A 14,391-nucleotide genomic window follows, 5' to 3' on the forward strand; every position below is an offset into this window, starting at 1 on the left:
AACCCCTGTGATCCCGTTCTATATTTCGCCATTCTATATAGTAAATGCAGTCTTAAAAATAATGATATGTGTATGATGGCACTTGTGAGTGGCATTGCTCTTCTTAATGTATCTTGCCGACGTCTCTCATCTTGAAATGCTTAGTTGTCTATTTCAATCTGGTTTACGCGATGATGAATATGGTTTTTCATGAAGAACAAAATTTAAGAGTATAAACCAAAAGCAATACGTGTTAAGACTTTGATGCCACAAAAAAAAAAAAACTATATCATAAAAAAACCTTTGACAGTTGATGAGAATATATACCAATGAAGAAGATCATTCCATCATAATACTGCCTTAAAAACGATAATGAGTTATCTATAAGGTATTTTTTAAAGAATACCAATCCGAATGAGCGGTATGCACACATTGTCTGAGTATCTTGCTCCGCTACCGATGATGATGTGAATAGAATTGCTCAGCGTTAAGGTATGCGAGTTTTTGTTGCCCTGAATCAAGCGAAAAAAGTCATCAAACAAGACTCAAACACTATACAAAATGGAGGATAGATGAAGTCATTTGAACGTTAGATGCTCAATAAAAGGTTGATTCAAGTGTTTGTTATATAAAAGGAGGCATTGATTTGCGAGGGGAAGGAGGGAGAAAGAATGCTGTACAAAAGTTTATTATCTTCTTGATTGAGAAAAGGCTGATGATATACAAATTAAGCGATTTTCTTGAATGAATTGACCAAGTCTGTTGATAAAATCGAGTAACGGCTTGCGAGTGGTGTTGTTGTCAAGTATCTTGACCAGACTGTATAAATAAAAGAAGCATGAGTATACTGTACATGATTAGAGAATAAGAAAAAAAAAACTTACCCCAGAATGAGAACTTTTTACCCAACCATTTACCAACAAAAGGAAAGACAACAAGAGAAAACAATGAGCTTAATTGCTCTTTACTTTCCTCCCATTCCGCTTCGGCATCGTAATCAGAGTAATCGTCCTCTTCGCTGTATCCATCTTGCGTGTTGAAATTATCTTCATCAAGACTTGAATATGGATTCTGTTCTAAAGTTGCCATCTTTATTTGTAATTCTATTTCTGTTTGTAAGAGAGAGAGAGCGAGAGAGAAAAATACAAATGGACGACTTTAATAAAAAACCCCGCTTTCCCTTTTGACTACTCTACTTGTTTACGCGTTTAGCTTGTAAAAGAGGAAGCGTGGACACGAATTTTTCTTAAACTTTGACGTATAATGCTTTATCTAGAGCTTTTTTTTAACCCGTTAAATAGATGTATTTGTTGTAGCATTTTGTTATATAAGGGGTTTCCTTTGCTGCCCTAATGTTCAATAGCCAATCAAATGCGCGTTTTCCTAATTTGTGCTCTCTCACTCTCACTCTTTTCCACACATGGATAATTTTGGGGGGAGAATATATTTACGTTTTCTTTCTTATTCTTTTGCAAGATGGACACCAAACTGCTATCGAGACTTGATTTACTAGCGGATAACACACTTTCGGTTGTTTTTGAACGAAACCGGTTAAAGGGGTTAAAGTAAGAAGTAACCAAAGAAAAAGAAAAAAAGCAAAAGCTTGGCATTAAGCCGTGCTTCTTTTTTTTTAGACTCAATGTAGATAAATACGAAGGAAATATACAAAAGAACTTGAATCAATTACGAGATGGCATTAAAGTACTGGAGCAACAATTGTCGGAAGAAGAGCAATCGGGAGCAAGGTAAGGAAAAGGCCAAGCGAAGTTAACAAGATAATTAAAGAAAAGGATCGTTATAGAGATACCAAGAGTGAAGAGGATAAATTAATACAATTACAAGTCAAAGTAGACAAACTGGATGCGCTATTGGGAAATCAAGATGATGCAACTGCCAGAGATATCTTGTTGAGAAATAATAGAGGAAAACCATCTGTTCGATTTACAGCTGTGGATATGAACCCTAATGATCTTGAGGATGGTCAGATATTACAGCTTCAACAGCGCATTATTGATGGTAATCTAATTTATATACATGTGCGTATATGTATATACACAAGTTTGTAACCTTTTGAAAATGTGTAGACCAGGATACAGATTTAGATCACTTGTCGTTAGCGATACGACGACAGAGAGAATTAGGCCTATTGATTGGCGATGAATTAGAGACACATGCTCAAATCATTGATGAGACGGAGGAGATGGTTGATAGAACTGATGAGCGATTAAGGCAGGCCAAGAAGAAGCTGGACTACGTCGGTCGCAGAGTCAAGGACAACAGTAAGTGATTTTTATAATCTATCTACCTTTCCTTACTAAGTTCCTATGGTAGAATCCGTTTGTATCGTGATTGGCTTGATCATTGTATTTTTTATTTTAGTTGCATTGTTTAGATGAAATAAAATACAGCTGCTCTTTAAAATAATTAGTAATGATCTTTTTTTTTTTTAATTTGTCATTCTTTTTTTCTTCTTCTTCTGTTAACCATACACATACTTACAATGTCAAATTCAGCCAAAGAAGAGATTCCTGAAGACGCTAATGAGCACTGTCCCGTAAGTAGTCCTTCCTACATGTACATGGAGAAGCTAAAAGCAAGTTTTTCTAGGGACCCGAAAGTGAATTAGCCGGCAAGAAAGATGCATGCGATGGCTGTCCTAACCAAACCATTTGCGCCACAGCACCCAAGGGACCTGATCCAGGTAATGTAATACTGCTCTAAATAGCACATGAAAGACTAATGGTGAGAAAAATGAATGGAGCAGATATCTCAGTGATTGCGGAACGTTTGTCAGGTATTAAACACAAGATTCTTGTGCTTTCTGGTAAAGGCGGAGTCGGTAAATCGAGTTTTACTTCGCAATTGGCATGGGCATTATCGAGTGATGAGGATGTGCAGGTGGGTGTAATGGATATTGATATTTGTGGACCTTCTATCCCTACGATTATGGGTGTGGTGGATGAACAAATTCATCAGAGTAACAGTGGATGGCAACCCGTATATGTCCAGGATAACTTGGGTGTGATGTCTATTGGTTTCATGTTACCAGATAAAGATGATGCTGTGATTTGGAGAGGACCTAAAAAGAATGGACTGATCAAACAGTTTTTGCGGGATGTGGATTGGGGAAATCTGGATTTTTTGTTAGTGGATACACCACCTGGAACTTCGGATGAACATCTTTCATTGGCCTCATTCTTGAAGGAATCTGGTATCGATGGCGCAGTGATTATCACTACACCACAAGAAGTAGCACTTCAAGATGTACGTAAAGAAATCGATTTTTGTAGAAAGGCAAAGATCAAGATTTTGGGTTTGGTGGAAAATATGTCTGGATTTGTTTGCCCTAATTGCCACGGTGAATCTGTCATTTTCCCTCCTACTACAGGTGGTGCAGAGGCATTAGCCAAGGAATTTGGCATTGCCTTGTTGGGAAGAATCCCTTTGGATCCTCGTGTAGCCAAGAGTTGTGATATGGGTGTCTCCTTTTTAGACGAGTATCCTGGTTCCCCTGCCTGTGTTGCCTATGAAGATATCATTGACAGTGAGTCATGTTTACAAGTATATTTAACTGGATAACTAATATTTATACATTTATAGAACTGAGAGATATTGTGGAATAAAATACAAAAAATGCCTGTGTGTGTGCGGTGTGTGTGTGTGTGTGTGTGTGTGTGTGTGTGGGGATTTATTAACAAAAGAGAGGGATATACTACAAGACGGATAAGCTTGTTACATTTTTCATGATTTCTCGTTCGTCCTCATTCAATAAATAACTCTTTTGATCATCCCAAATCATGTTTCCATTGCGATAATCGACTTGCCCTAAAACTAGTATTGAATACTGTTTATGTTTGGCAATAGTTTTTGCATCAACACGAAATGGACGCAGCATACTGGAAGGTAGTGTTGACTTGTGTTTAATTTTAGCCAAGAATCGACTGGTGACTGTATCCTCATCCTCTTCCTGTACTTTTCTGTATGAACGAAGCATTCTTCTGCCCGGATCAAACAAGATGAGATTACGTTTACCACTTTTCAAGACTTCGATGCCCACGACTGTTCGACTATGGCCTTGATGCTGTAAGTAGAGTGGAGGTCTGTCAGTGATATAAACATTCGTTTGTTCTGTTGTCTGGGCAGGAGTGAAATAAGATTGAATCCAATCGAGCATATCGTTGTGTAGTTTTTGTGGGCCTGGTTGGTGGAAATCAATGATGGTAGAACGGATGCCGAGATAGGTGAATAAAGTATAGACTTCGGTTGTGCCAATCCATTTTCGGGTCTTGAACACTCGATTATCCAGTTGTGCAGCTCCTAGACTATCAAAGCCTTTTTCTATTGTGAGTATGCTTGTGATGTATGGCTGATATCAGTCTTACCTTCTTTCCAAGCTTTTTCAATCAAGAATTGAATTCCAGCAATGTCTAATACACTTTTTAAAAGCGGTTCGCCATCTTCGTTTTGGCGTTCGAGAAAACTCATGAGCATTTGACAATTACGATAACCACAACCCCATCCCAAGTCCATGAAGCCACTGGAAAGATGGTCCGTTGTCGGACTACAAAGGTAGGCAGAAACAGTTTCTTCCTTTGTAAAGTTTGGCTCCAAACGAGGAATGACACCTGTTATTCTGGGTGTTAAAAAATTTTCGATTTTTTTTTTTTTTTTTTTTTTTTGTTACCAGAGGTTCGACAATCTTGCTTCAGAAAAGTGATTTTGTCCCAAAGTTCCTTGTCGGCATTAATGCGCGATCGAACAGGCAATGTTTTTAATTGTCTTTTGCAGTCGCTTTCTTGCTTCATGTCGTCCATTTCTTTTCTCTATATAATATATATTTATATAAAAAGAGAAAGAAATTAATATAAAAGGAGTGGAAGCTATTTATACTTTTTTGTGTACCTTTACACTTGAAACTTTGACGTCTTTATTTCCAACCGTACATCGAACTGTATTTTCATGTCAGTCACCTTCTTTACATTGACCTTTTTTTTTAAATTTTTACCTTGTGTAAGCACTGTTTGTGTCATTGTATATGAATAATAATAAACGGGAGGAGAAAGAGAGAAAAAGGTGGAGCTAAGAATCGAAAAAAAAATTTTCTTTTATATATTTTTTTTTTCTTGTCCTCATTACATAGTGATAGCTCCCTCTTTCTTCTCCATACTAATGCAGCTGGTACAACTATTTATCTAAACTCAGTTTGATGATTGGGGAAAAGCTTTTATTATTTTTATTTTCAACAACACGTCGGCCGACACTCTCGCGAATTCTATAAAAGGCAAGAAACGCGTGTTTATATAAAAAAGACGTGGTCATTATATACATTCATTCATCTTAACAAGCATATCTAAATAATCATGTCAAATGATGTCTTGTTCACACAGTATAAAAAGCATCTTACCGTTTAGTCCATTCACGTGCAGTGTTGTCATGTTCCTCTCTATTTGTCAGGTATTGCTGTGCAATTGAACCCACCAATGGATCATCTATAGAAAGCTGTATAAGTGATTTATGCAAACAACAACAACAAAAAAATAGACTTACGAGGATTGGCGTCTGTTAATAAAGAGCAAATAGATAATAACACCTTGGAAATGGTCAAGGCAGGAGACCAGTTATCCTTGAGGATATCGAGACAGATGCCCCCTTGACTATTGATATTGCAATGGTAGATACGAGTTCGGAAAGTGACCTTGGGGGGTTTGAAAGGGTAATCTTCGGATAGTTTGACATCCAAGAAGAAGATACCTCCTGCATAAGGTGAATCACTCGGTCCAGATATCGTTGATCCCCAATCGTATAAATTATCTCCTTTCGGTCCAGCACTATCATTTCCCATTCTATTCAGTCACTCTTACTACTCTTTCACTTTTATTCACTTACCTGCAATTAGAAGGCGGGTCAAGAGAAATCTCTGCTAATTCCTTGGAAATTCTGCTTCCCTTTTACATTAATACATGTCTCGAACAACTTTATTTTTTATCTTTGTATACCTTTTGGCACTGCTGCTGAGGGGTTTGGGGTTGGTAACCTTCTTACTACTGACAACTTTGGTGGATGTCGTAGTGGGTACTTCGTCATCAATAAGAATGGCTGAAGCACTGGATTCTCCACTGCCCTTCTTTCCATTAGCGTTTGTACGGCCTGTACGTGTTGAAGTCATTTATATTTTGGAAAAAAAGAAAAAAGAAAAAAAAAAAGTTCGGTAATTCAAACTTTATGTTTAAATCCAACAATCCACTGCTGTCATACAGTTGCTGCACTTCCTGTGAGATCACATACACTGATGAAATTATCCAGATAATCTATGCCACTTCAAACCAGATACGTACACTGTCTAAATTGCTAGAGGATATTTATTTATTACTTTCCCTAGATAATCCATCTACTTAACGATTTCATTCTCTCTAATCAAATAATGGCTGTTCATGCATAGCTGAATTCTGTACAAGGCACTGTGCTTATTCACACATATGCTGTGGTATCCTTTTGTGAGCCCCAAAAGGCACCCAAACGTTTATGATTGGGTTGAATTAAATGATAATTTTTTTGGATAATGGCCCAGCTTTTTTTTATACGTACTTTTTATTTTTTAAGTGCTTTTCTTAGGGACAGCCAAATTTTCCTTGAGGACAGCCAAAGTGCACGTAGTCATAAGATAAGATCTGTGATTTGGCTATCCTTTGTATCATCAAAAACAATATAATTATTACGAATAAGTGTAGATATATTTAATGATTTATACTGGGTTTAACAATTCTACCATCACTCCTTCGCTTTTAAGCTCGTTTAATCGTAATCTTACGCAGAAATATTAAGGTAAAGTCCAAACGAGTAACTGAAAGTAAGCTATAACACACATATACTATTTAAACTATGTTGGTTGTAATAAATTTGTATCTAGTTCAAATTATTAAGTTATATAGACCTCTTGGTGTCTATTTAAATATCATGATCCCAACATTACGACTACGCGCACCCTGGCTGGGCCCTAAGAGACCCGTATTTTTTTTATGTCTGTTTTTTATGTCTATGAATACGCCTGTTTTCTAGTGTGTGAATTTTCAAGCATATGGATGATTAAATAAGCAAATTATCCTGACATAAGCCAGCTCTTGTTTACCAGCTTATATAAATAAAACTTTCTCACATGATCTTTTGATTAAATATGTAAACAATTAAATCATCCTGACATAAGCCAGCTCTTATTTATCAGTCTACAAATGAAACCCATTTAAACATTTTTATCCTTTCTTCTTCTCTTCATCTTTTTTTTCTTTTTTATTCATATACTGTATAAAATTGGGAAAAGGTTAGTTAATAACAACTTTTGTTTTTTATAGAAACACTAAAATATTAATTTTTTTAAATATAAAAAAGACATACTCTCATTTTTTGTTATCACGGCTACGGCTAGTCTTTGTAATATTAGCAATACTTCTCCGTTCCCAGTTGTAAACATTGGGGGAGAAAATCGAATGGGTTGTCGTTTGTGCAGGGCTAAAAACGATAAAGGTAGTGGTATTTCACTGGCGCCGAAGATCCCACTTATGCTACACCCTCTAGGTCTTTTTAAAGATCAAAAGTATGTAAGAAAAAGAATGGATCACGTGAATCTAAAAAATACGTAGAAGAATTTACAAAGATACGCAGGTGTAGACATTGTCCTAGACATTTCCATCGTTTTCTTTTAAACCCGTTTTTTTTTCTCTTTCACAACTATGAACAATTCAATTGAAGATGTTACACGCTTTGTGTCAAAAAAAACATCGACAGACTAGATTATCATAAGTTTGCTTTAAGCTTTGTTGATAATTGGAGGGATAAGGAACATTGCCAGGAATGTTTTTCTAAGGCTTTAGGGATAATCAAGGACGACAAATCGAACAAACCAGGATCTAAGCTTGCCGAGAAGTACCTTCAAAGCATTGACGTAAGTTAGCCCAACTTATTAAAAATAAGAACATATCCAAACTTTTTTTTTTTTCAGAACATCCTCCAAGACCAACGTGTAAAGCAATTGTTCGAAGAACTTGAAGTAAAAAGGGCGGCACAACGTCGGTGCATGAAGGAAAAGCAGTATAATGACAACGTTGCTTCTGAGTTTTTTCAGTTCAGTAAGTCTCTGAAGCTTAGACAGATTATTTAAAATCCCGTGTCAATTCAGGTTGGCTTTCTTTTCTCTTTTTTTTTTTTAATTTTAAAAAACAAACTATTGATACATTCTTTCCTCCACTAAGCTAGGATTAGATGATACACAAAAAAGGTTTGATATCAATACTTGAAGCAAACATCTACATGATTATTTATATTTTCACATTACAAGGTCATGCAATTCGCTAAATTATTAAAAATCACCAAGGAAAACTGGTTTTAGCCAGCATTGGCTTTATCTAAAAAGTGCACCCTTTCGTAATTTGAGGCTTTTTTGCATGTATTAGCTCTAAAATTACCACGGTTATGCATGTAGTAAAGAATATGTATTGCGGCGTAAACAGCGTAACACACAAAAAAAGGCACGTTCCCGAAGTATCAGAAAGACAAGCAGTATCGAAGAATTGTAAGTATTCTGTATAATATACATATGCATAGGAATACTAATATTTCAACTAAAATTGCTGTTAGATCTTTAAATTCAATATATTATATATACAAGCCTAAAGGTCCCTACGGAGTTCAAGATGACTTGTGAGAAAAGATGCGTAGGGAAATAATGTCACCATATGAAACCGAACATGACTCTACAATCGGCAACTTTCAAGTAGAGAAAATAAGACCTGTATACAAGGTAAGCCCATGCAAAGTAGTATAATATAGCATATCATTGATTTATGTAAGAAAAGAAAGCACAATTGGATATAGCTATGGCGCACCAAATGTCGAAGAAACTCTTAGGGGACACAACGACCCACGAATCTGAGCATATGGTTGGCACATTGATTAATTTGTAAATACCGCCATTAATAATTTTAAAATTCAATAATTTGATCCTTTGATCCTTTGCTTCTATAGTTTAAGAATAGTATCAAAAAAGAGCTCATCTGAAGATATGTTCACGAAGAAGTATGTCACACCTCTTTTATCATCATACTTAATAGAAAATGAGTATCTCGAAGTCACTGGGTAAATATATAAGCAATCTTTTGTTGGCATATAATTGCACTTAAAGTAATCACCGTGATATGCTAATTATAATGATAATTGTTGATATAGATGCGGTGAAGAGTCACATAGATCCAAGCTAAGAAGAGGAAACAGCCACGGAAGAAACGGTGGAATTATTATTTTTACCACAGTTATTAACATGTGTCTATACAGCTGTAAACGCTTTCACGGACTTGTTTGCCGGAAATATTAGTAAAGTAAGGTGGAAGGAAATGATTGAAAATGAGACCAAGAAAGGGTGTAATGCAAGGAGTGATGTTATGGTGGCAAGGGTCTGGTTGATGGAAAGTCCAGAATTTCTCTGGTGACTATGACTTCCATGGATCTTTTTTTGCCGGTGACTATGGAATGCCTGAAAGAAGCTTTCTGGTAACTACGGAGAACAGAAAGACAAAACTTACCAGAAATTCTAGCTTTACGATGATTTATATCTTTTAGACAAGCTTAAGATTACGCGCAAAGCCGGATATGATGTAAAAAGTTGTTGCAGGCGAAAATCAGCAGAGCGTCTTTTTTTAGAAATCAAACCAAAAGAACAAAGTCATATCCTAGATCACCCTGATTTTGTAAAGCTGGCAAATATCATGAAAGATGAATTTGACAAAATTCTATTACAAAAATGCTCTGTTTGTATCCCAGTGTCCGGGATGTTGGTAGGAGGTATGACTTATTTTATTATTGAAAAAAAATATCGTATTGATGCTTAAATCTTGCAAGGACGACATGTATGAATATTTGTAACACTGGGGTCTATCGTTTTTTTGACGTTGCTTCCTTCTGCCTTCCAACGTCAGCAGCTGACATAGCTGTACTTGACTATACCTTTGATGCCATGTTCCGTCTTATGGTAGGCGATCACTTTTATATTTGTAGTTTTCCTTTTTCTCAACCCGTTACGTTAAAGATACTAGTAGACGATTCCGCGAAAAAGTTAATCAATTTTTTATGCAAACAAACAAAAGATGAAGATGACTGTCCCGATGTCAAATCGTTCTAGCTCGCCCACTTACACTTAGTTTAAAATCATGACATATAAATGCTTAATATATGTTTGAAAACATTTCTCTTCTATTTGATTATTTAACATATGTTCATCCTTTATTCATACAAACATTTTGAAAAACAACATTTCTACCATTGTTTAATGTGTGTGTGGATAATACAATAACTAATAAAAAATTAAAACGGTGTCTGTAAACAGCAACACAGCTCCAGACACCAGACGTGAGGACTGTCAAAAAGTCGGAGTGCGATATATATTTTTTATTATTGTTATTATTGACAAGCATCAAGGGGGCGGGTACACCTTATCCTGCACTTTATTTACTTTGTCTTAGATATGTCGCGTGTAGCCTTCAACCAAAGTCGCATGTTCATGCGCAAGTCCTTCGTCTCTACACCTAGCGCTTTCCGTGCCTTTTCCGCTGGACCTTCTCGTTTCCAACAACAGCAACAACAGAGTAAGAACACAACTCATTTTGGTTTCCGCGATGTTGCAGAGGAAGACAAGGAATCACTTGGTAAGGCAACTTGGGCTATACAGAGTGTAAAAAGTTAACGTGACAGTCTAGTTCATGAGGTGTTTGCTAATGTTGCTAGCAAGTACGATGTTATGAACGATGCCATGAGTATGGGTGTTCACCGTATTTGGAAGGACGAATTCATTCGCTCCATGGCACCTGGTCCCGGTACCAAGTTATTGGATGTTGCTGGTGGAACAGGTAAAAAGAAAGTCCCGTAGAATTATTAAGAGTCTGACAGGGTTGAACAAAATAGGTGATATTGCTCTTCGATTTTTGGATTACTGTAAGAATGTGCATCACGATAACACGGCCACTGTCAAATTAGTGGATATCAATCCCCACATGTTGGGCGAAGGAGAAAAGCGATTCCAGAAGACAGCCTATGCCAACAGTAAGCTCAATAATAATAATAATAATAATAGGAGTGATATATGTACACTAAATATGTTAATTATAGCCAATCAAGCCAGTTTCCTTGTACAAAATGCTGAACACCTTGATGAGATTCCCGATGAATCTGTCGATGTATATACCATTGCTTTTGGTATCCGTAACTGTACTCATGTTGATAAAGTGGTAAAGGAAGCTCATCGTGTGTTAAAGAAGGGTGGTCGTTTCATGTGTTTGGAATTCAGTAAAGTCGATAACCCTGTGATTGGAAAGTAAGTTATATCATATGAGAGGATAGAAAAGAAAGGGCACTAATATACACTCTCTCCACCCTTCTCCTTTTGACTTAGGTTCTATGATATTTATTCCTTTGATATTATTCCTGCATTGGGTCAAGCCATTGCTGGTGACCGTGATTCATACCAATACCTTGTAGAAAGTATTCGTCAATTCCCTCCTCAAGAAGAATTTGCTCAAATCATTCGTGATGCTGGTTTCAAGACCATTGGCAAGGGTTATGAGGATCTCACTTTTGGTGTTGCTGCTATTCACAGCGGCTTCAAAATCTAAAAAATATTTTTTGTTTACCTTTTGTACAGCTTGTTTTTTATTAGATACAATAAAATATACATTAAAAAAAAATAGAATTTATCCAAAAAGTGTGACCTTAGCCACCGAAACACGGCCATCCCATACAAGTCTTTCGACCCGTGTCGCTTGCTCATTATCAACATACACAGTGGGAAGTGGACTATCATTGGTATCCAACTTGATAAAAATGCGTGTCTTTTGTTTCATGTGAGGTTTCCTTAATGTGATATGCACGGCTTCATCTTCCTTGCTGATAGACTCTATTTCAGATCCAGGCACGATATTACCTGTAGAGCCCATAAACAGATCCTTGGATTCCTTTGATATCTTCATAAAGGTCCTTGTTTCATGAGGCTTGAGGAATACCTGAGATTGAGGAGGAAGCCAATCCACACGTGATCCACTGATTAAGACATTACTACGCTCAAAATAATGACCGTTCTCTATCCAAGATAATTTGGCTGTGTAAGGTAAAGGAGATAGATTGGAAATAAAGATGTATTCACGGCCATGCACTGTATAATTAGCTTGATAGACATCTAAGCCCAAAGAGACCAGGCTCTTGACTTGTGCCTCTGGTTTGGGAAAGATGGAACTGTACAACTTATGCTCCTGTTTATCATAGAGACCCACATTATCAGACATCAGGACGAGTTGACCGAATACGATATTAATCACCAATAATGTATGCTTTTCTTCCTTGGTGAGTTGATTATTATTAGATCTGACAAAGAATACATCAGGATCACTTCCAAAAATAGTGGATGCCATAGGCCAGCGGTTCAAGGTGGATGTGATGGCATTCGAGGTGGCTACACGTTCACGGACATTGGCAATACGAAGCACCGAATGATCCCACCATGGAGAAGCATCACTACTGACACGAGAATATTCTAATCTACCCCAAGTAGAGGGTAATGTTACGCCTGAACCCAACAATAAAGCTCTCTTCTGTGTGAATTCCGTAATCAAGTCCATAGCATCCCACATAATTTCACCGCGCGATTTTCCTAGACGAGGAATCATGGCAGCAGCAAATAAAAAATCTAGTTTTAATAATTTGAACCCCCAGACATCAATGACGGTATCAAACACGGATTGAAGATAAATGCGTACTTCAGGGTGATAGATATCCATCGCATAAAACCCACCCCAGTTAGGGCCTGCTACTACGAAACGACCATCGGGATGTTTGAGAAGCCAATCGGGATGCTCTTTTACGATTTTACTTTTAAATCCAACGGCATATGGAGCCAGCCAAATACCCGGGATATAATCCTGTTGTTTGATCTCTTCTGCAAGTGCCTGCATACCTCTTGGGAATTTTACTTTGTCCACATCCAACCAATCACCGATTTGCGACTCGAAACCATCATCAATCTGGAAAACGTCAATGGGATACTTGTGTTCTTTGAAAGCGTGTAAGCTGGATACGACATCATTTTCGGTGACACGTTCATAGAAATTATACCAGGAGGACCAACCTGTTAAATGACGCGGGTTTCTAAACTCATGCTTGGGATCATAGTAATCTGCATAACGTTCCCAAATAGATTTTAAGCCGCTGACTTGATCACGTTGAGCCACAAAGACCTTGATACACAACGTCTGTCCCGGTTTTAATACTTTACCATCAATATCCTTGTATAGACTGAACTTGTTCCCATTCAAGTCAGATTTATAATACGTGTAACCGGATTCTTCAGAGATAGAACCTAGAAAGACGATTTGGTTGGATTGTGTGTCTCTAAAGTATGTGTAACCTGTGGAATGAATGTGTCCTGCTTGACCCGAATAATTAAAAAAATCATAGTCTCTAGAAAACGTTTTTAGCTAAAGTACTATAGTCCTTACTTCCTTCTCTTACCCTTGTAGGTTGAATTGAGTAAACCAAGAGACTACTCCGGGAATAGAAGATATCTTGCTGTATCTGTCCATTTCTTTAGTTGTACTCCAACATTGAAATCCCTCTGCCATCATAACCTGCTTGTCTAGATTGACATCCATTTGAATTTCCAAATGGTTCAGTACTATAGGTTGTTCTCCTTCTGCTGTAAATTCGTATTGCAGTTCAAAATGATCGGGATCCAGTAAATTGACAGACCTCTTGATATCGACATGGCCAACTGTATTTGTTAACGGAACGGAAGCAAACTGAAACTGCTTGTGGTCGATTGTGTATTTCAAATGGACACAAGAAGAGGTATCCGCCAAAAGAAGCGTGTCATAGGGTGACATGGCAAATAGAAAGTGAAATAGATTAGAGAGTAGTATCAAAAAAAGAAACATGAGACCCCTCTTATTTTATGTGTGAGTCTGGTGACAAAACAGTCTGTTAAATGATTTGCTCGATACCACCAAGAGAAAGGGCGCCTTATTTATTTAATGTCCGTAAAAAAAAGTGTTGTTCATGCATTAGACTGAAGGTCCATGGAATGGTTGTGTTTTGTAAGTACCAATAGCTGATTAAATAAGCAAGCAATTCTCTTGTCTTGACAAGTGACTTTTAGCAGTACTTGCCTCAAACTGAAACGATTTCTTGGATTGTGAAACTTGAAATCATTGATAGAAACCTTGTTTCCTACCGGAAAGACGTAATATGACAGTGAATTATGTGGTATTGGCTGTGCAATGGATGACATTGTTACAACCAAAAAAATTTACTTGATTTATTTTTAAATGGGAAAAGAAAAAATACGGGAGGGCGAAACAGATGTTATCATGCACACTATTCATTTAA

General features: G+C 37.0%; 8 protein-coding genes across 8 annotated transcripts; 3 read left to right on the forward strand and 5 right to left on the reverse strand.

Moving 5' to 3' along the window:
- Positions 1–616: 616 nt before the first annotated feature.
- Positions 617–1,444, reverse strand: EV154DRAFT_523070 (uncharacterized protein). Its single transcript, XM_051603061.1, has 2 exons — positions 864–1,444; positions 617–798 (listed from the first exon to the last, which is right to left on the reverse strand). The coding sequence occupies exons 1-2, from the start codon at positions 1,066–1,068 to the stop codon at positions 707–709; spliced, it is 297 nt and encodes a 98-aa protein (XP_051453227.1). The 5' UTR covers positions 1,069–1,444; the 3' UTR covers positions 617–706.
- Positions 1,445–2,391, forward strand: EV154DRAFT_523072 (uncharacterized protein). The gene is made up of 4 exons (XM_051603062.1): positions 1,445–1,724; positions 1,781–1,995; positions 2,064–2,258; positions 2,311–2,391. The coding sequence occupies exons 2-4, from the start codon at positions 1,935–1,937 to the stop codon at positions 2,373–2,375; spliced, it is 321 nt and encodes a 106-aa protein (XP_051453228.1). The 5' UTR covers positions 1,445–1,724; positions 1,781–1,934; the 3' UTR covers positions 2,376–2,391.
- A 40-nt stretch (positions 2,392–2,431) lies between these two features.
- Positions 2,432–3,653, forward strand: EV154DRAFT_523076 (cytosolic Fe-S cluster assembly factor NBP35). Its single transcript, XM_051603063.1, has 4 exons — positions 2,432–2,533; positions 2,587–2,680; positions 2,744–3,523; positions 3,580–3,653. The coding sequence occupies exons 1-4, from the start codon at positions 2,480–2,482 to the stop codon at positions 3,600–3,602; spliced, it is 951 nt and encodes a 316-aa protein (XP_051453229.1). The 5' UTR covers positions 2,432–2,479; the 3' UTR covers positions 3,603–3,653.
- Positions 3,618–5,172, reverse strand: EV154DRAFT_450301 (peptidase family C78-domain-containing protein). The gene is made up of 5 exons (XM_051597203.1): positions 4,985–5,172; positions 4,882–4,928; positions 4,664–4,802; positions 4,362–4,604; positions 3,618–4,311 (listed from the first exon to the last, which is right to left on the reverse strand). The coding sequence occupies exons 1-5, from the start codon at positions 5,007–5,009 to the stop codon at positions 3,692–3,694; spliced, it is 1,074 nt and encodes a 357-aa protein (XP_051453230.1). The 5' UTR covers positions 5,010–5,172; the 3' UTR covers positions 3,618–3,691.
- A 9-nt stretch (positions 5,173–5,181) lies between these two features.
- On the reverse strand, positions 5,182–6,154 carry EV154DRAFT_523079 (ubiquitin-conjugating enzyme E2-24 kDa-like protein). The gene is made up of 5 exons (XM_051603064.1): positions 5,976–6,154; positions 5,866–5,916; positions 5,527–5,807; positions 5,384–5,468; positions 5,182–5,329 (listed from the first exon to the last, which is right to left on the reverse strand). The coding sequence occupies exons 1-5, from the start codon at positions 6,143–6,145 to the stop codon at positions 5,317–5,319; spliced, it is 600 nt and encodes a 199-aa protein (XP_051453231.1). The 5' UTR covers positions 6,146–6,154; the 3' UTR covers positions 5,182–5,316.
- Positions 6,155–8,747: 2,593 nt separating this feature from the next.
- On the reverse strand, positions 8,748–9,380 carry EV154DRAFT_523086 (uncharacterized protein). Its single transcript, XM_051603065.1, has 4 exons — positions 9,196–9,380; positions 8,995–9,105; positions 8,826–8,909; positions 8,748–8,770 (listed from the first exon to the last, which is right to left on the reverse strand). Exons 1-3 carry the CDS (start codon positions 9,286–9,288, stop codon positions 8,874–8,876), a joined length of 240 nt encoding a protein of 79 aa, XP_051453232.1. The 5' UTR covers positions 9,289–9,380; the 3' UTR covers positions 8,748–8,770; positions 8,826–8,873.
- A 1,054-nt stretch (positions 9,381–10,434) lies between these two features.
- On the forward strand, positions 10,435–11,709 carry EV154DRAFT_471324 (UbiE/COQ5 methyltransferase). Its single transcript, XM_051597872.1, has 5 exons — positions 10,435–10,667; positions 10,719–10,868; positions 10,924–11,061; positions 11,128–11,332; positions 11,411–11,709. Exons 1-5 carry the CDS (start codon positions 10,487–10,489, stop codon positions 11,628–11,630), a joined length of 894 nt encoding a protein of 297 aa, XP_051453233.1. The 5' UTR covers positions 10,435–10,486; the 3' UTR covers positions 11,631–11,709.
- Positions 11,400–14,086, reverse strand: EV154DRAFT_39433 (glycoside hydrolase superfamily). The gene is made up of 3 exons (XM_051595162.1): positions 13,756–14,086; positions 13,519–13,699; positions 11,400–13,467 (listed from the first exon to the last, which is right to left on the reverse strand). Exons 1-3 carry the CDS (start codon positions 13,769–13,771, stop codon positions 11,709–11,711), a joined length of 1,956 nt encoding a protein of 651 aa, XP_051453234.1. The 5' UTR covers positions 13,772–14,086; the 3' UTR covers positions 11,400–11,708.
- Positions 14,087–14,391: the final 305 nt, after the last annotated feature.

Source organism: Mucor mucedo (assembly GCF_025094135.1).
Source record: "Mucor mucedo strain NRRL 3635 chromosome Unknown EV154scaffold_120, whole genome shotgun sequence".
In the NCBI taxonomy this organism is placed as follows: domain Eukaryota; kingdom Fungi; phylum Mucoromycota; class Mucoromycetes; order Mucorales; family Mucoraceae; genus Mucor; species Mucor mucedo.